Source organism: Trachinotus anak, unplaced genomic scaffold (assembly GCF_046630095.1).
Source record: "Trachinotus anak isolate AG129_WGS33_773 ecotype Australia unplaced genomic scaffold, CSIRO_AGI_Tana_v1 ptg000024l, whole genome shotgun sequence".
In the NCBI taxonomy this organism is placed as follows: domain Eukaryota; kingdom Metazoa; phylum Chordata; class Actinopteri; order Carangiformes; family Carangidae; genus Trachinotus; species Trachinotus anak.
In genome coordinates, this window is record NW_027273875.1 from 13,001,241 (window position 1) to 13,022,444 (window position 21,204).

The following is a 21,204-nucleotide window of genomic DNA, read 5'->3' on the forward strand; positions in this document are numbered from 1 at the left end:
CAAAGGAGTGGCTTCGGGACAACTCTGTGAATATCCTTGAGAGGCCCAGCCACAGCCCAGACTTGAACCTGATTGCACATCTCTGGAGAGATCTGAAAACGGCTGTGCACTGACGCTCCCCATCCAACCTGATGGAGCTGGAGAGGTTCTGCAAAGATGAATGGGAGAAACTGCCCAAAAACAGGTGTGCCAAGCTTGTAGCATCATACTCAAAAAGACTTGAGGCTGTAATTGCTGCCAAAGGTGCCTCAACAAAGTATTGAGCAAAGGCTGTGAACACTTATGTACATGTTATATTTTTGTTTTTTATTTGCAATAAATTTGCAAAAGTTTCAAGCAAACTTTTTGCACTTTGTCATTACAGGGTATTGTGTGTAGAATTTTGAGGTAAAAAATGAATTTAATCCATTTTGGAATAAGGCTGTAGCATAACAAAATGTGGAAAAAGTGAAGTGCTGTGAATTCTTTACAGACACACTGTGTGTATATATATATATATATATATATATATGGTATAGAACTAATACATATTTGAAGCTATCATGCAGAGTTGAGCTGTATCCAATGTGATGTTGACATAACTGCATTTGACAGAGCATTTTGGAGGCATATTTGTAAAGCCGTCAGTGTTTATTTAGCTCATGGGAACACTGCGCCTTCAGGGTCAGACCAACATCAGGGGCTGTTGTCTATAGAAATAATAACGCAGACAGTGTTACTTTACAGAGGGCAGAGAGACACAAGATTGAAATAGATACAGAAAGATGTTAAAGGAGGTCAGACTAAAAGAGCTCAACAGTGCACAAAAGAGAGCAATAGGAAGCACTGGGGGGAGACATCAAGTGAGTAAAGGGCAAAAAAGGGAAAAAAATTAAGAAGCAGAAAGGGATCAAGTAGGAGACAGGAAAAAGAAAGTTGGAGGAAGGAGAGAGGGAGAGGGCAGAGAGGGAGGCTGGGGCTTCAGTCTTTAGAGTTTGCCCACTCAGAAGGGAAACATTCCCCCTGCTGGCATCTGCCACCACTGCTGAACACAGCTGAAGCCCATCTGAGGAGCTCTTCTGTCAGCCTTCCAAACCCGCCAAGCCACACACACACACACACACACACACACACATACACACACGCACCGCAGACCACACCACACCACGAAGACGAGGGAGTGAAAGAAACGGTAGCAGGCTTAGAGGCTTGAAGTCAGAGGCAGAGCGAGAAAGAACAAGCACAAAGACCGGCGGGATAAAGTAGCAAGAAGCATTTCAGTGTCACTGCGCTGCACAGTCAACATCAGTCTTTGGAGGAGACTTAGACTTTTCCCGGCACACTGAATCAGTCAGGATCAGAGAGAAGGATGATCAAGTCCAGTTGGTTCTATGTCAAGTTCAAGTACAATGAGAAGGTAAGTCCATATGTTTTATTTATTTCCTGGCCTTATTCATCTACTCAGGGTGTCCTGGCAAATATCTAAATATATGATATTGATTGCCCATGAAAATGTTGAATTATTTATCTGTGCGTGGATTTTCTTTCATTCATAGACATTCTTTTTCTTCTCTCAGTGGTTGTTTTAAATTAGTAGTGTAACTTGTGTCTGTAGGCCTGCGGTAAAGTGGAGGTTAAACATGAATGCTCTTTGTGTAATTTTGCCCATGAGAATACTGGCTCCTGGCTGCTGACAGTGCTTTTCCTGTAAATACAGTTATTCATTGAAAGGCAGACTAATACTCTGCAAACAACCTACGTCTAATGCCAATTTTTACATAGGTTTATGTGTTTTTTTTTTATTGTTGTTTGTGAACACTTACACATTCTTTCTTATCATTACACTTTCTCTGACAGTGAGAACGTACATTTGCAGTAGTTGTTTAATATCATTCAACAGCAAAAACATGTACAGTTGTTGCCCGTGTTTGAATGAGATTCTGTTTGTCTCAAAAACATCCAGATTTTTGCTTTAATACAAATAAATATGAGTCACTCTACCTGTAGAGTACAAACTGAACAAACCTTTAGTAGCTATTATTAAACAGTCATTTTTGCTTTATACAGCATATTAAATGTAAGTGGGATGGAGGATATAAAGATGTGATCGCCCACCATGATTTTCTTATTAACTGTGCTGTGCCTGAGCTGTGTTGGATTTTGTTCTGTGTTTTGTTGTTTAAATTGAAAAATTAATAAAAAATATTACTAAAAAAAAAACATATATTCAATCCTTAGTAAAGTAAAGTAAAATCCTTCATCTAAATATAAAGAAATGTAGCGTAAAGATAATGTGAAAGAAGATGCTCTCGCTTCAGATTATTTCAGCTTTGATTGTGTAATAACCTGAACAGTGTGTTGTGTGTTCATGTATGATGAGGACATGACTCTGTCCTGTGATGTAGTACAGTGATAAAATTTTAATGGACTTAGTGATGTCATCATCTGGACATGAGATCCTATAGCTTTTGAGTCTGATGGGACACAAGTTGTCAGTGTTGCTCTTGTGTGTGTGAGTGGCATTACACTGTGACAGCCCAGCTTTGGGCCAGCCACCAGCACCTTCCCCAAATGCTCACTGCTTTGTTGATAAAAATGGCTTCAGTAACAAATTACTGTCAGTCAGTTAACCAGTCAATCAGCCAGACGTCAGCTACCAGAGACCATCCAGTCAGTCAGCTGGCCGGCCGTTAAACCGTGCTCCTGTTCATGCCTTTGTGTCACTAACGGTTTCGGTGGTGACCCTGTATGCTGATCAAGTTCTCCTCCTAGCATCAGGTGTCCGCCCTGTAGGATCGATAAAGCTATCTCATTACATAAAACACAGCGAAGCAGAGCTCTGTTTACTGTGGTTCATGCTTCTCACAGTTTAGTTAAAACATTTGGCACTGTAAAAATATGGAATAACAGTGTGCATGTGTTTGACTGGCTTTGCCATAATCAGCCTTGGTATGGTGGGTAAGTGAATATGCGCCAAGTGGCCTCATGGGAGCATCTGTTGGTGCCCGAGGTGCTCTGTTTCCATCTGCTCTTCCATTTTGTACTTGAGCAGTCTTGAGGTGGAAAAGTGAGAAGATGGCCGCTGTTTTTTTTTTATTTCCTCTTTACAGCTCATCAGATAACATTTCACAACCCTGTGCCTTCAGAATGGGCCCGTACAGAGCCAAATAATAAAGCTTTAACTATGGACATAAACACACTGTGTGTAGAGCACATTTATCCTTAAAAATAACATGAAAGTATAGAAAACTCAACTGTAGTGTTATTGTTTTATCCAAACCAACTGGAACCAACAATGTAGTGTTGGTAAGCAGAAGAACCTGCCAAACAAAAAGTTGTCAGGTCAAAGAGAAAAGTTGTATGGCGCAGACGCAGCAGTGGAGACGAGTTAAAGCTGCCATGGCAACAGAACGGGTGTTTGCTGGCAGTGTGTGGTGTAAAAGTGGAAGAAGAGAGTTCAGTGCCATCGCATTTGGTCTGAGATAAGTGAGAACATTTCCACTCCACATTTGACAACCCCCCCCCCCCCCAAAAAAAAAAAAAAAAAAAAAGTGAAAGGGGATGTGAAATTGAGGCAGGATAGGATAGCTGGTTGATTTTCATCTCAGTGAGAAGGAGTGAGGGAATAAAGATACAACAGTAAAGCTGATTTGTTCCAAGCCCTGTTGAATCAGAAGTCATTCTTATTTCCACCACGTGGAACAGTTGCAGAAGCTCCAGGAAGTATTTCTCTGTTTGATCAGCTGGTGCCGTAAGCCTGGCTACAATGATCCTCTCTCCTAGGTGGCTTGGTTCCTCCTGCACTTTTCCATTTTCCTCTATGTCTGAGTTGTCAGTTAAAAGAAAGTATAAGAGCAGGATGTGTGTGTCAGTGCTTATGGAGGTCCGGGGTGAAAGCTGTGTGTGTTGGAGGAGAAGAAGGGCTTATACAGCCGTCTGCTTTCCCTGCTCCCAGCTGTCTGGCCTCAGGATCAGCCAGCCTCTGTGTGATTACATATGATTGACAGGCACGCTTTCAGTAGCATGCGAACAGGAAGTGACCTTAAACAAGCACTGCCATTTTTGACTGAGTGGCTGTCTTTCCTCTATCTATCAATCTCTGAAGAAAAGGGGTGAGAAGGGCACGAAGCACGGTGGCTTCTGGGTCAACAACCCAGGGTCATTCAAGTCTGGAGAAAGGGTAATTGCTACCCCTGTGTGTGGGCTCATGTCCTCATGTGAGAGGGTATGAGAGAGAGGGAGGTAGAGACAAGAGGGGGAGGCTGGAGGTGGGTTACATTCCTCTGAGTGGAAAGAGAACACAACACTGAAGTCCTGCTCTGTGTGTCTGCGAGGAGACACACAGAGCAGACCTGACTCACACTGGACTAATTCAATTTAACACACACTGAGTGCCCTGTGATTGGTGGGTTAACTCTGACCTCTCCCATAGCCAGATGGCTGTACGTGCAGAGATGCACTTACATTTTTGGCCATTTGACTGTTGCCTCTCATGAGGATACAGTGAGGAAATATCAGTGCAGAGTAACTGGTTATTGTTGTACAAATGAAAGTTTGTGGTAACATCTGTATTATTTCATCATCCCTCACAGATAACTGGTCACAATTTTGTTTTGCTCTGTCTTTAATCTGCAAAGATTTTACTGTAAACTGCTGCACTGTTGACAGTGAAAGAATCCCCTGGATCCTTTACTTAAGTACCTGTACAACAGTGTAAACATACTCCTGACTGATGATATAATTATATACGACTTTTTAAAATTGTTAAATGCATCAGTTTGCAGTTCTAGTTTTGCATTGTACTGTTGTAGCTGATGGAGCCAGTTTTAATTGGATGCACAGTTAGGTTTATTTTGTGAACCATCATTGGAAGCCATTTCACTAAACTACCTGAGGGGCCGTGAGATAACTAATGAGGTGGTAAAGAAGAAATAACAAATTTGATTACACATATCTGTGTTCATGTTTGACCTCTTCAGGCCTCAAACAGTTGTACATGAAACCATTTGAGAAACATGGAGGAGAAATCACTTTGGTGTCACTGCCAACAACTCATAGACACATGAAACTCCCCAGGAAGACGCTGCTTTATCTTATGTAAAATCTGAATCTGAAATGCATCCAGTAACTTTAACCATGTTAAATAAACCAAGTGGAGTAAAAAGTAAAATATTCCCCTTTGAAATGTCATGAAGTAGAAGTATAATATTCAGAAAATGGAAATACTCAACTAAAGTGCAGTGCTTGAGTAGATGTACTGTAGATACTTTCCACCACTTATACCACCAGCAGTTAGTTATATATAAGCAGGTCGGCCTCTCAGCCACACCTGGGAAGAATCTAACTGAGACCAAGCTTCAGTATAGTTTAGCACAGATTTATCACTGAACTCACATTTGGCAGTGCTGACACTGGTTGACTGTTTTTGTGGCTGACTTCTGTTTGTTTATTGTGTTGAGTGTGTGTACAGTACATTGATGAAAAGCTTTATTTATGGTGTAGACAGACGGTACATTCATGTGTTTAGTAGATTCCTGGGTTTTCTACTTACAGTGTCCCGCACACAGCACAATATTTATCTGCCAGTTGTGTTTATTTTGGATCACATTTCATCATTCAGACCACGTTTTCTACAAAATGGCACACTCAAGGCTTTACAAGACATTTGAACCTTCAAACAGATTTTTATGTCTGCTGATTCACTTAACACAAGCTTAGTTACAACACGTCTGTTTCTCCGTAACATGGATTTGTGAGTGTCTGTTGCCTTCTTTGCGCTCAGTGTCATTGTCATCACTTTTGAAGGCAGTAAAAATAATCAAGAGGAGAATTTACTCTTCATCAAGTTTACATTGGAAAGCTAAAATACTGACATCCTGAAATAGATTTGACTGGGATATCTTTTATTTTCATGGCCTTGTTAGCCATTTTAACAGCTGTGTTTTCGATCCTTGGCACATGATGATTAATTTACCAATAATTGGCTAAATCCCCAATGTTCCAGTGTTTAAACCTGTCGAGACTGAGATGTGGCCCCTTGCTCCATGCTCCCACTGAGAGGGAAGGGCTGATTGACTGTATTTACTGTGCCTGTGTGCCGGGCTTGGTTTGTTGAATAGTAGGGGGTGACTGTAATGACTATAATGACTGTAAAAACCAGAGAGTGGGGTGTGGGTTATCATTAAGGGATGCTTATTGCAGTCTCTGATGATGCCACAATATGTTATATGAGAGACACATGGTTTGGGAACGTCTCTTGGGTGGGATCGCTTATTTCAAACATAAACTCAAAGAGATTGTTGAAAGGAAGGCGATACATTCCTGTGGATTGTTCTGCTCAGGGAATTTCTGGAGGAATATAATCCTTCATTAGATGTCTATTGGGAGATTATTGTCAGCTGGTTTGCTTCTAGGTTTGTTGCTTGTGTCTAATTGTGTTCCCTGCTTCAGAAGATCCCTCCAGTGTGACCATCCCAACGGCAGAAGTGGTTCCCTTCTCGTCAAATAATGAACGAGTTGATCTGCATGAAAGTTTTATCCCTGTGCCCATCCGTCCACGCTCGGAGGACTTTAATGAGAGTTTATTGGAGCCATTTTAGCCAAGCCAGTTTAATTTATTTATGCCTAAGAGCTGGAGTGGTAAGAGGCTTACAGAACTTTTGACCCCGGCAATGCTTGTTGCAAAGCGGGCCCTGTCAGTTCTTTTTTTTTTTCTTTTTCCAGAGAAGCTTGCTTATTTTACAGACACATTGAAATTCTGAGAGAGTGCTCCACAGCTTGCCAAGGGGATTACTGGTAAATCCCTGCAAACTCCAGATGTTTTCCCAGGCAGCACGCAGCGAGGAAACATCGCCCATCCCCTGTAAACATCTGTCAGACAAAAGCCTCTGCCACAGAGGAGACAACAGAAGCTCAGAGCGAGTAAAGTAGCTTGACTAGTCAGATTTTCACTCTGTTAGATCTGTTTGTTCATGAAGAGCTAAGTGGTTTTGCGGGGCGTCTTGTGTGCCTGCTTATGTTAAGCTTCAAAGTGGACGAGTGAATAGTGTAAGTGAAATATCTGGTGGTTAGAAAGATGAGAAGCCTGCCAGGACAGGATGATAGTTTTGCCCATCTTATATCCCAAGCATCTGTAAACCCAGAGCTTTCCTTGGAGGACCACCAAAAGAGGCGTCCTCAGAATTTTAAAGATGACTTCAGTTTTTATTTACGTAGCTTTACTTTAATTTTTATGTGTGTTTCAATGATTTTCCATCAGGTAGCTACTGTAATAATGATTTGACACTGAAACTGTATATATATATAATTGTATCAGACCAACACTATCTTATAATAATTCTAATGTATCTTTCTTTGTAAATGGTCACATAGTTTAGTAAATAATGTTACACACTGCAGTGTGTTTCAAGGATAAAACATGAGACACTACATTTGCTAAAACGAAAGTTGGAGAAAAGCCTATGATGAGCCCTGGTAACCAGACATCTCCTTCATAACGAAGGCAGATAATAAAAGTCATAATGGACCAGTCTGTATGGTTGTACAGCAGCCTGGTGTCGTTCAGGTGGTTTAATGTCAGTGAACAGCCGTGTGCTCTGGAGGCTGCAGATTTAACAACATATCAGTCCTGCTGCCACATGTAACCACATCATTTCAAACTGAATACTTGCTGCAGATGTGCAGCAACAACAGAGTAATGGTTAACATATAAATGATTTAATTTAATGTGGTTAAAGCAGGAAAGTCAGTAAATCAGTCTGCATTGATTAATGAATGATTTTGATTACAGCTGCTTTATACTGTGTGAAGAGTTTCTCCTTCACTTCTTCAGTATAAGCAGAGTTATATATAACTTATGAATAACTTACAGAACACTGTGGGCAATAGACTAGACTGTGATTAATAGTCCACCCTCTCTCTCACACACACACACACGCACACCAAGGTCCTCTTGTTATGGCCCTGGCCGTCATTAATCTACATGTACTGTGATGTTTGGTTTTGATGCATGTGGAGGTTCGATGTGGTCACGATCTGATTATTGGTTGATAAACACGTATTTTTGCAGGTGGGATGGAGTGGGTTTACTCTCATAACAGGTCAGGTGAGCGTGGGTATTAAAACATAAAAAACATTGACCCTCACATCAATGATTTAGTTAATAATCACACAAGTGTATGTTTGTGTGTCTGTGTCTGTTTTCACCTTCCATAGTGTGTGTGTGTGTGTGTGTGTGTGTGTTTGTACTTGTACTTGCTACATACTAAGAACCAAAAAAAGTATTTTACTAACAGAGTGAGGACATTTTGGGAAAGTGAGGACATTTTGGCCGGTCCTCACTTTTTGAGACACCTTCAAATCACATTTTGAGGGTTAAGACTTGGTTTTAGAGTTATGGTTAGAATTAGGTTTAGGTTAAGGTCAGGGTCAGGGTCAGGGTCAGGCACTCAGCTGTGATGGTTAAGGTTGGGGTAAGGGGCTACGGAATGCATTATGTCAATGAGTGTCCTCACAAAGATAGAAGTACAAGTATGTGTGTCTGCGTGTGTGTGTCTGCGTCTGCGTGTGTTTCTGTGTGTGTTTGTGTGTGTCTGTGTCTGTGTGTGTGTGTCTGCGTGTGTGTCTCTGCATGTGTTTCTGTGTGTGTGTGTGTCTGTGTGTGTTTCTGTTTGTGTGTGTCTGCATGTGTTTCTGTGTGTGTGTGTGTGTGTGTGTGTGTGTGTCTGCGAGTGTTTCTGAATGTATGTGTGTGTGTGTGTGTGTGTGTGTGTGTCTGCATGTGTTTCTGCATGTGTTTCTGAATGTGTGTCTGTGTGTGTGTGTGTGTGTCTGTGTCTGTGTGTGTGTGTGTGTGTGAGATAGTGTGATGTAAGTGACGGTTGCTGCTGGGTTCAGGCCCTGGGCAGGATCTCGTATCCCCTGCCATGTTTGTGTTAATTTGCTGGATGTAAACACGGTGAGTGGGCTGTAACAGTCAGCGCCTGCCTCTGTGTCTCTGGTCTCCAGCCTCCTCAGTGGAAGACAGAATGGAGAGAGGGAGCGGCTGACCAGTGTCTGGATCACTGAACAATTGCAGGCTAGAGAGAGAGTGGGAGAGAGAGCGAGCCCTCAGTGTAGCCACTAGGGACAGGCCTGACAGATGGATGGAGCGAATGACTGGATGCCTAGCCAACTGGAAAGACAACTTTCACCCACACAGGCTGTATGCTTTTGCCTGTCGCCTTTTATCTCCGTCTCTTATACACAATCTAAAGGAAAGAAAACAGGATCTGTGTGTAACCATATATACTCAGAATTTTATTTCAAACTGGAAGTTAACACAGGCTTATTTAACTGGAAATTATGGCACCTGCAAGAAATTATGAAATCAGATGCTCTCATCACAGGTTTCGATCTCAAATTTTATTTACTTTTCGTATAATGTGGACAATCATTTTGGTATTAAATCATCATCATCTCATGCCTAATTTTTTTTCCATTTTGTGTACTCTTCATGGTCAGATGTTGTTTTTTTTGTTTTTTTTGTCAATGGCCATTCATTGTTTTTGGATACTGTTATTGTCTCTCTATTTGGTAGTGTGCAAGGGATTTTGTTGCACTTTGCTGCCCCTGTAGTTAAGTCATGTCATTTTTTAAACATGTTGGACCTGTATTAGGGTCATTGACAAATAAAGCTCTTAAAAATGTTTTTTTTTAAGTATTTTTAAAATGGATATTATGCATATTTTTGAAATTAGAACAATGTGTCTCAACAAGCCTTATTTGTGTTACAACATTTCAAAGTTTTAAATTCATTTTTTGACTGTATTTTTAACTTCACCACCTGAAAAATGTCAGGTGGCGCAATCAATTTTTTGTAAAAATGTATATACTTTATACAATACTTATATACTAGTTTTCTAATAAAATAAAGAGTTCTATAATAAAATAACATTTTCCTAGTTTTACCTTGGTTGTACCACCTGACATGAAAAGTGTACCAGCCTAACTATGAGTTGAAAGTAGCTATTTTTATCACTATTTGAGAGAGTTCTACAAACCTTTTCACTCAGCAATAAAGATCACTTGGGGTCCTCTGGCTGATGCAATATCCTGTTTGATGTTGTCACTGTTCACTTCAGAATAAAAGATGCATGTATACAGTTGCACCACCCTGACATCGGACAATACACAAATTCCCGGACAAAAGTTTTTTAATTATCTGAACACCTTTAAAACTATTAATATTTGTGAACTTAGTTTATTTGAAAGGTCTCAAACATGAAATCATGCCACAGTATTTATTTTGAATTTATTATTATTAAAATATTATATTTAATACTTTTCTCAGGCTGTTCATTAACTCGGACGGTTGCGCCACCTGACATTTTGGTGGTTTGAGAAGCCAAAATATAAAATATATACATTATTATAATGTACTGAAAATATGGTCAAACTATAGCAGTTTTATAGAATAAAATCATGCATGTCATGAATTAATTAAAATTATTTTAAAGTAAAGTAACACACTTGGACACAAAAATATGCACGTCATGTCAATGACCCATTAATATGAAGCATTTGCTGTTGGCATCAAAGGTGTCACCAGCTCCAACAGGACTGACCTATTCGCTTTCTTGTGGAGAGTTAGATGAGAGGATTGAGAGCATTCTCAGTCTTCTTTCTCAATTTGCTGTTTTACCAGTGGTTATGTGCCAGAGATGGTCTGGATATAATCAGCTGCATAAACCCCATAAAAGGGTTGGTTTTTGTGTATCTGTTCTTGGAGCTTTATAGATGCTGGCAGGGGGATTTTGTTACCTTTGGGCACAGCCAGGCTACCTGTGTCCCTTTATTTCCTGTCTCTGTGCTGCTGGCTTCAGCTTCACATTTAGTAGACAGACGAGAGTGTCATTGGTCTTCTCATCTAACTCTCTGCTGGAAAGTTAAAACGCTTATTTCCCAAAATAGTCAAACTATTTAAACTATTTATTAATGTTCCCAGAATCATACTCCTGGGCTTGGAGCCTAACTTTTATATATTTTGGGTAATGAAATGAAAATATCTGAAAACTTCTGCTGGTCTTGATAGCAGAGATATGTCTACACTCACGGCCTTGAGTGCAGGTGTGTGTAGAGCTGCACAGTGAATGTGTGCTTCACTTTCCCTTCAGAAGAGTCCTCCCAGAGCTCATTAGCCCCAGTTAAATTCCCACTGGAATGCCAGGTCCTGCCTGCCGTCTGCTGCCTGCTCCTGACCAGCTCTGGTTTCAGCCTGCTGGATGACTGGGCACGGGGATGGTTCCCATAGTTGAGCTGCCTAAGCTCCATGGGCAAACCCTGGTACCCTGGCTCAAAGAGCCCTCTGTTGTGCCGTGCACGCGCTCACATGCTGGGACGGGTCGCTTCACACAGATGCACGCATACACAGAGAGGTGCCTGGCATTGTGAGCTATGGGAATGTCACAGACTTATGAAAGGATGGATCACATCTTCACAGACGCCTCGAGAGCAAAGCCCAACAATTGCTTTTTGTCTGAATGTAAACTTGTGTAACTGTCTGGCCATAGCAGTCTTCACTGGTGTGGGCCAAAGAAACAATCCTATGCTGTTTTTCAGCAGCCTCCCCCTGAGTGAGGCTTGGCTTAATATCTGTCCAATTTGGCCAGAGCTGCAAAACAGATCTGCATACACACACATGGACCTGCTCCCACATTCAAATGCATAACGTCTAGATTATTATTTTCCATCAGGACATTTGTGAAAATCTGTTTATTACACACCAGTGTGTTCTGCAAATGGCCAGCAGTTTCTCAGTGTGACCAACTAGCTCTGCATGCAGCAAAATCCACTGCAGTCCATACTCCAGGTTCGCTTTTTCCCTAAAACTTTTACCCAGTGAGGGAGGGGGGTGTGAGGGAGAGCAGGCCAGAGGAGAGTGCATATCAAAGAGAGGCAGCCATCTGTCAGCACAGGCAGAAAACAGCTGGTGGAGGAGATGCAAGATGTCTGAACAAAGACTGACAAGATGGAAGATGACAGGAAACAGATTTCCCTCCCTTTTTACCCCTCCTGCAAGAGAAGAGGTTGACCATCAGAGCGCTGTGATGTCTCGCAGTCTCCAGATGCTGGCTCTCCTCTCCTCCTCGCTTCTCTCATCCCCTCTCCTCTAATCCTCCTCTCAGTTCTTCTCTTCTCTTCTCTTCTCTTCTCTTCTCTCAGCAGAGTGAAGTTTTGTCACCTCACTGTTGGACTTTATATTTACATGACTTGTTACTGGACAGATTCTTCAGTCTAACTGCAGAGAATGTCTCTCTATTTCTCACAAGTAGGCAAACACAGAATTAAACCATTTCTACTGGAATTATCATGTAATAATTAATACATGATGTGCTTTAATTATACTAATTATGATAGCATTTACTCAGTGTAGAAGATTTTTGTGGGACCTAAATATTACATTCTCTGAATTATTTAGCTTTAGTAATTGACCTGCTGCAGCTTAAGTAGATACACATCTCTCAGCTCGTTTGCCTAGATAAATGAAGCGGTGTGAGTCGTGTTAAGTAAATTTTTAGGAAATGAGCACAGGGCCTTGTGTTAATTAGTTTTGCAGCATAAGCCTCGTTACATCAGGTCGTCTTCTCTCTCTACTTAGCGCAGTCTATTCCCCTTTGTGCCTTTTCCCCCCGCACTGTTAATTTGAACAGAAAATGCAGTCTGTTTCTAAATAGGGCAGTGGTGCACACTAGCCGCAATCATTAAGCCCATTTTCTGCCAGCTTAGAGCTGTTGAAATGCCTGTAATTGAGGAAAAGCGAGAGAATTTTTGTCTGCTCTCACTATCCACAGTGTAATGCGTGACGTGTGACATTGGCCAGTGTAATACTGTAATGGCTCTAATTGTCTAATCACTCTAATATGTGGCTGCTGCTCTTGGACATGACAAGGGCAAAGTGAGCTAATAAACAGTGATTACTGTCACTTAAAATCAGCACATGGAAGACTGGGGGGGGGGGTTGAACTGCAGGGGGAAGAGTTTTTTTCTATTCCCTCCTTGAGCCTGTTTTGTGCTTGACAGACAGGGGAAGCGTGGTGGCAGTGAAAGGTCAGCTTATGGTTGCACACAAGTGATGGAATGACAGAGAGAGAGAGAGAAGAGAGATGAGGAGAAAGAGCTGTCATTGCTGGATCTTGTCCCTTCGGTCGGTTAGATTGACAAGCTGTCAGCCTGGCCAGCTCATACTCTGCTGAACAAAGACGAGACAAGGCAGTGCTTTCACTTTCCCCAACCATCTGCCTCTCTCCCTCTCTCTGCTTCTCTTCACTACACTCACATATTTTTGACATATAAGCAGAGGGTGTTGAATACTGTGTTACAGTAGGTACAGTGTATTCACTTCGACTGGAGGAACATCTGTCCATGTCCTGAGGGTGGAGGTTAATCACGGTCAAAACAGAATTATTTATTTATTTATTATTTATTTATTTATTTACTATATATATTTTTAACTTGTGTCATCTTCCATCATCAGAGAGCACCAGTTGTCCTCAAACTGTGGCTTCATTTTGATGTATTCTGTATTTTATAGGCCTTAATTTAGGCTCAAACATCTAATAGCTGCTTAACTTCTGTTCATGCCTTTCCTCCACCATTAATCTACCTGAGAGGTCGTTTAGAACAGGTGTAGACATGCTGCTTTCTGCTGTTGTTCTTTCATGAGTCAGTGCATGTAGACGTCTCGCCACAATACATCAGACTGGTATATATGATTACCTCTCCCTGAACAAGCTGCGTACAACTGAGAACATTATTATCTGTGCTAAAATTTGTATATATGCAAAACTACAGTTACCACAATGCTGCATGTGTATGAGGCATTATGAGTGAATCTGAAGCTGTATAGATTAGAAACAACAATAGGCTTGGTAGGTTCTTGTGCACTGATTCAGACAGTGGATGTCTTTTTAGGGCAACTAAAAAGTCCCAATAATAACTAAGGACACTTGACAGTACATTAGGAGGAGGTGAAAGTGTAAAGTTGTGACCAGTTTTAAAGAGACCTACACACACACACACACACACACACACACACACACACACCATATTGCACGTGAGAAGATGCTAGCTTCAATTCTGCTCGCTTCTTCCTTTTTTGTTCACTGTAGCCAGACATGAGGCAGGAGTCAGACAGCAACATACACTAAAAAGTCTCTATTTTGCTCTGTTTGTTCCTTGTGAGACGAATGTGTTTGTGTCTGTGCTTTTTATGCACTGTCTCCAGGCTATGAAGCCCTGATTTCATAGCTCCCCAGAGACCAGTTAACCCCTCATTTCCTCCCCAGAGCATCCAGTAAGGACCACAGCGGTTGCGTGATTGTGTGCGTGCACACATGTGTGTTTCCTTTCTGTATCTTCTATGGGCCAGACTTTCTCTACAGTAGTCGGGCGCTCTGATAGCCTCCATTCATTATTCAGCTCTGCTCCAGCTGCAACACACCCCCAAGCAGCACAGAAATAAAACAAGGTTAAGAATTGGCATGAAATGTGTCTCAGTGGATCAAGTGGTGGGGGAAGGTGGGGTGGGGGTTTTCAGAGACAGGGGAGGTATAGGCCTTTATCTGCACGCCATCTTTTATTAATTGCCCTGGTGCTTAGACTGCGAGTTTCTCCATGATCATTAATGCATGCGCGGAATAACGTATTTACATGTTCTTATGCATTATGCATGTACAGGGAGGAGGCTACAGTGTTGTGGAGGACCCTCTGCCCACAGGTCCTGTATTTTCTTTTTGTGTGTGTGCCCATCTGACTGTATGTCTGCGTGTGAGCTGATTTCGCATTCAGCCACGCTGTAAAATCCACTGGCTACCAGGCCCCTCTGTGCTTACAGGAAAGCGATGGAGCATCAGACAACAAACAACATTTCCAGTGCTTTCACACAGGCCGCTGAGGGTTTTGACTGTCTTGCAGAGGCTGACAGGTCTCAGTGTTACCAAGAAGCTGTAACCAGATAGGTTTGCTGGAAGGAGCATAGGTTGTAAGCGCAGTGAAACATTTAGTTGCTCTCCTTATTTATTTTCTTGACCATACTGCTGCCATAGTCACATGAGCGCTGTAGATGCTTTCATCTTTCCTACACTCCTGTGATGGAAGACCATCACTGGAAAGTCAAAGTCCCGGTGGTGTACAAAAAGAAAGGCTAAAGAGACCAGTGGCAGGACGAGGACAGAGTGGTGGTGTACAGAGATTGTGGGTGTCTGAGTATTTTCTCTCCCCTCACCTGCAGGTTGCTGATTGATCCAGTCAAAGCACAGCTCCCCACTGGCCTATTCACCTCCATGATCGATCCATTACTGACTCACTCACACCTGTAGTTCTTGTATTTCCACAAAGGCACAGCTCATGAAGTCAGCTCCCTGCACCAGAGCTTATTTATTTTGATTATGTATTTCCCTGTTCTGCCACTCCTGCCTCTATTATCATAAGTCCAAACTCAGCAGATAGCCCTGATATTGATCAGCTGCCGGCCCTGGCTGCTCTCGTTCAACTTGTTGTAAGTGAGCATCGTGTTTGTCATTATTTTTTGCGCTGATTGCTGTGTTGTAAGTTGTGTGTGGTAATTGTATCAGATAACTGCTGGTGTGGTTGGTCATTGTGCTGCCCGCTGCTGTGCATCAGCACCGACCCTGCTGGATAATTAGAATTGATTTAGTTACAATTTAATTAATCACACTGTTAAATCTGTGGTATACTTACTGCAGACTCACACTGGTAGCTTACTTTGTGCATAAGTTTGTGTGTGTGGGTGTGTATGCGTATGTGTGCATGTCTGCAGGGTTATGAGTGGTCAGAAAAAAAGAAGCCATTTCCTGAAACAAGCAGAGCTGCATAAAACAAAGCCATTTAATTCACTTCTAAATAAAACTCTTTTCATTCTGGGCTTGAAATATCAGTAACATAACTTAAACCTAACAATAAAGTGACAATATTAGCAACAAACTATACAATGAACAATCTCTCATTGTTCAGAAGAATATCTGATTTCCATTAGATGTTCCAGAAAGAAAGGGTTTGCTTTAAGGAACACAAATTCTGACTTTATTTTCACTACAATACACATCAGAATTATTTGTTGTAACCATGGAACAAACGGAGAAAGAGAGCTCATGTTTCCTAATGCTTAGTGTTATGGATCTTTATTTGGCCTTAATGGACCTTTGAGCTCTGAAAGTCCCTTTTAATTAACATATCTTTTTCCATGTTGAAAGATGAACATACATTGCAGTTTGTACATTCTGTGCATTTGCAATAATAGTTGCACTATCAAGATACTGACCTTTGCACTATTTGATGTTTTGCATTATGTTGGTACCAGTGTCGACAGTACAGGAATTTAAAATTCAGTTTTTCTGTTTAATGAACCCTCCTGACATATATTCCTCAAATGTAAATAAAACATGGTGTATTTGTGCATATGTGAGTTGCAGCAGTTGTTGCTGTGCTGTGTGTTATGACTGTGCGGGTTAGTGTACACTGCAGTGGGAAGCTCCGACAAGGAGAAAGCCGCCGCTGTTGTTGTTCTCTTCAGGTTTATTCATCCTGAAGAGCGCTGGAGTGTGTTGTAGGGTGTGCGTGTCTCCTCTCCTCCTTCACAGCGCTGGAGAAAACAAAGGCGTCCTCGCTCTTGCAAGCCCTGATTGCAGTCATTAGGATGCACAGGCGCTCCCGGTGTGACGGGACCTCTCCTCGAGGGGATTCAGCTTGCAAAGTGCTGCTGCTCGCCTGTTTTTAATAACAATCATCTAAAATCGCTGCAATTAGCCTGCAGCTACAAGGAGATGGAGAGCAAGAAGATGTGGAGGGGGGGAGGGCTACACGCTCTGATTCAGTGAACCTTCCGAATGTCAGCTCCTCTTTCACATGGAAAATTCAAGAGGGCCTTTGTGCTCATCAATTATTAGCTATGAAAGTTAAAAAGATCCATTGTGTATTTTTAATCAGAGTTATATGGGGAATCTTTGAACTGATTCCCAGTCTGGCCTGCGGCTACAAGCGGAGGTAGTTTCTGCCACCCCACACATCCCCTCCAACCAGCTCCTCCTCAGCTCTGTGTGCAGCTCAATACTGTGTTACTGCTGCTAAACCCAGGAAAACTATTCTGACCTGAGGAGTTGCTGGTTCAGTTTACACTGTCTGTTTTAAGAAGAGGTTGAGTGAGAGCTGACTCCTTAGAAATGTAGGTGTCATTTTCAGGAAAGTACAAAAACAGGTAGGAGAGCAGAGAGGGAGAGTGTGTGTGTTTCTGTACACTTGCTCTAGCCTTCAAGCAGGATGTTGAGTATTCAACATTTAATTTGGAGTGTGTACGCCAAGTGATGTCCTTGATGCACTATGTCTTTGCCAGAAGCAAAACTAGATGCACCATGTGGCAGAGGTTAATTTACAGCATCAGTCAACTCCAGTCAGATTTTACAGTGAATGTAGAAGTGTGTCATTCAGCATTTCTTGAAAAAGTCTGGATGGGGTGAAAAGACTCTGTCCTTACTTCAGCATCAACTCATGCAGACTCAAATGACATCACTTGAGGCAGTGTATCTGACTTTGTGTTGCTCCCTCTGGAGACACCAAAGGCTTGATACTATTTTTTTCCACATATGCTCTAGTGCTGCTCTGAAAGACCTGTAAACAGACTTTGATGTGTAAAATCGGTAGAGATGCCCTTTCAACAAGTCATGTGGTATTTACTTTGAATTTGTATTTTTCTTGAGATTTTTTTATGTCTGCCAGTGGGGTGAGAAAATTATCTGTTATTTCAGATATTTTTCCTGACAGCTCCTGTAATATTCTGCCTTCTTTCAAGATAAAATAGCATTTTCCATGAAATGTACAGTGTGGATGTGTCCTGCATCCTTGGCTCCATTATTCACAGAGTCTGACCTTTAGTAACAGACATGCATGTTTGTAGTTTGTATGGTGTAAATATTCACTGTTAAACGTACACAGTGACAAACAAACATAACCCCAAGGCTGCAGATTGGGGGTGAAGTGAGTTAAAGGCCTCCTAAGGACGCCCCCTCCACAGGTGATGTTCAGCTTGTGAGCCAGAAGAGGTGGAGCAGTGAAATCAAAGTGATGCTGAAGGGGAGAGAGGGCGACCAGAACAGAGGATAATGATGTTTGTTTCAAGTATTCTGTGTTTACTCTGACACCCCCGTGATTGAATGTTGTATTGTGTGTGTGTCTGTTTCTGTGTGCTACTGTATGTGTTACTTTTCAATCGTTCCTGCTGTCCTCCCTCTTCCACTCCTCCTCCCGATGTGTTGTCATGTAGCACCACCCACAGGTCAACAGGAGGGTGACACGCTGCTGTGTTGCAGCTCTCCATCAGGGAAGAAAGACATGAGTGTGAGTGAAGCAGCAGCAGCTCTGCTTGTGTTTTGAAAATCAACTCTGAAAGCTCAAAATGAGGCAGAAAAACTCCACGAACAGAGAGAGATGTGCCCGACTCATTGTTCCTTCTTGTGGGACAGGAAAAGAAAGTGCAGCGTACACGAGAGAACCCAGCGCTCTCTCTCAGATTCAGTCTTTGTTCAGGCTGGGCTGAATTATTTACCCGTGTGTTTAAAAGAAGGCTCGGGGGAATTTCGACATTAGCTCTTTGGAGCTTGCACTCACGTCTTTGTGGCCTACAAAAGCTTGGTCTCCTTTCATGAAGTGTAGTGTACAGTATACAGATCATTTTAAATGGAAAGTTATCAGGAAAAAAAAGTTCTGATAAAAAGATTGTTGAGATTGTGTTTTAAATGCAATGGATGCTTGTTTTAGCCTTGTTCTTTGGCTCACATTGTGCTCTCCTGTGAGACGCTAGTGAAGCAAAACCACTTCTCACCCAAACTTCCAACTCCTCCTGTTACATTTAATTTTGCAACCCAGCTTTACATGTTTTCTCTGCTTCACTTCTCTGCTTTGTTTTTTGGAGCGAAAATAAGCTTCTCCATAATTTATAATACAAGTACCTTTACACTGTTTGAAAGAGTGTTTTCACTTTGTTGAGGTACAGCTGTTGTTCATAGACAAATTAAGCTGTTGGTTTTGTTCACTTAATTGATTCTGTTAAAATTATACTTTCCCACTAAAAGCTGTTATGGGAATGAGACATCTGGGGGGGTGCACAAGGCCATCAGGAATAATTTATTATGGCACAATACTTAACAGCCTTGGCCGAGTTCTGTTATTTGCTAATATAACAATAATGTGATTGTGTAGGAAACTCACACAGATTTCTCAAGGTTTTGTTTTGGGTCGTGGTTCATTGTTTTGTCTGTCTCAGAGACATTTATGTGAGAAAGCGTGGATTACTTTACGAGGTTACATCACTGTTATCGTGGAGGCAGGTCAGACGACAGTAAAGCAGGGCAGGTCACTGTGAAAAATATTTGCCAAACTAAATTCCATACTTTTATCAGTGAAACACTGAAACACTCCTGCTCACATCCCTTTCCAAACAGCCAGTAACTTTGCTCTGAAGTCGTACTTAATCTTATCAGCTGGCATGATGGACAAGGTCTTGTGATGCAGGTTATCCCCCTGTTATTGCTCATTTGCCACAATTATGTGAGAGCTGCCTCTTTGGCCTGTTTTCTGGCAGGATAATTGATTGTGGCTGAGGAATATGTGTGCTGCAGCCAGCACGAGCAAATCTCCACTGATGAGTCTGTGATCCCTTGTTCCTGGGTTGTTTATGCAGTTCTCATGCCATCGACAGCCTATGTAGTTCAAAGCCATTTGACACAAAAGCTGTCACAGTGGAAAGCCACAGAAATGCAAAGTACAACTCCCACATTAGCTCCTTCTGTATTGCTTTGATTAGACCTCAGTGGATTCTTGTGCTGCTTATATAAAGTCTTCATCTCATACTGGCCTATTTGAAATGATTACGCCAGTTTTGTCCCAGAAAATGCCTGAAGTTTCAAGTGATAAACCTCAGGCTGAGAACCCAATTTTCCCCAGAAAACACAGAAAGCCACAGGCAGACTCCCACTCCTGCAGAGCCTGCCTTTTAAATTGTGTTTTATTCACTTTTTTGTGTGCTTTCTGCCAAAATTGCCACACTGAGGGTTACAGAAATAATTTTCAGCATTTCCTCAGGAGGCGGGGGTAAAGCTGTACTCTCGTTTTTTTGCTTCTTTTTTGTTGCAGCGTGACCAGGGGTGAACACAAAAGGGAGACAAACGGCTCAGTATCAGCCGTGATTTCCTGAATAGCCCAGTGGGAGCGCGGGAAGTCGGGTTGCATGCAGCAGATCGGCATTGCCCTGAAACAGCAGCCATGCTGTGAGGGAGATGGCTTTTCTCTGCAACAGTCCGACTGTAAGCCACGGGTCTGCAAATGAAACAGGGGGAGGAGAGATGCAGCTTTTACAGATTCAGGGCCCCTGTTGCCTCACTGGGAATGTCTGCCGCTGAGGAAAAAAGGCAGCAATGGATAAACAGACAAAGAGCTGCAGATAATTCTGTTGAAAATACAGGGGCACTATTTCCTGCTGTTTGTGAATTCATCAGGCTCCATGCTGTGCCACTAGTGATTTCTAAATATATGCAGCCCATCTGATGTAGATGTGTAAACTCTGTGTACGGTTATGGATAGCTGTGCAGACAGATTGTTTGCTCTGGGTTCTCTATAGTCCTGGTGGGTGGGATCTGCCAGCACCATCTTACATTGTTTTCCACATGTCCTTTATTGAGTTCCCAATTACAATGCCGGTCCTCCTCTCTTAGTCTCAGTGCTGCTGCTGAATTGACCTTGCATTTTTACAAGGGAGTGCTGTTGTGTATTCTGGCCAGCAGGCCTGTTAGGCAGGCAGGCTGACTCCTTCTCTCAGGCCCTGCTCCTGCAAGACCCTGCTTAACAGGCATCAGGCTTACACACTTAATACTTAGGAGGGGAGAGGGGGCTTAGCTCTCATCGCAGCTGACATTGTATCAGGCAGCCAGACAAGGCCAGACTGCTGCAGCCTTATTAGCCCTGTCTGGCTTGGCTTTCCCTCAGTCTGACACTAATGTTCAGAGAGATAGGTTACTTTGGAATTTAATGGAATAGATAGAAATGAGCTGCACACTGTACGTGGACGCCCGTCTCCTGCTGTTGTTTTCCCAGAGCTCATATGGCTGTCTGAGCACCAGAGGAAGGGGCACAGAGGAGGCACTTGCAGTAGGTGGAGCTCTTGTGTTGGATTTTGATGTT

At 42.3% G+C, this 21,204-nt stretch overlaps 1 protein-coding gene across 17 annotated transcripts in view; it reads left to right on the top strand.

Annotated features, from left to right (window-relative positions):
• Window positions 1-21,204, top strand: part of auts2a (activator of transcription and developmental regulator AUTS2 a) — a 314,983-nt gene that overhangs the window by 114,808 nt on the left and 178,971 nt on the right. Inside the window, exon 1 of one of the 17 annotated variants that reach the window (XM_071460201.1) lies at window positions 510-1,396. The exons of 15 other annotated variants lie outside the window; for them this stretch is intronic. In XM_071460201.1, coding sequence (XP_071316302.1) covers window positions 1,349-1,396 — 48 coding nt within the window. In that variant the 5' untranslated portion in view covers window positions 510-1,348. Of the gene's footprint in view, window positions 1-509; window positions 1,397-21,204 lie in introns of those variants that run through there. One more of the 17 variants, XM_071460202.1, reaches the window with a different exon arrangement.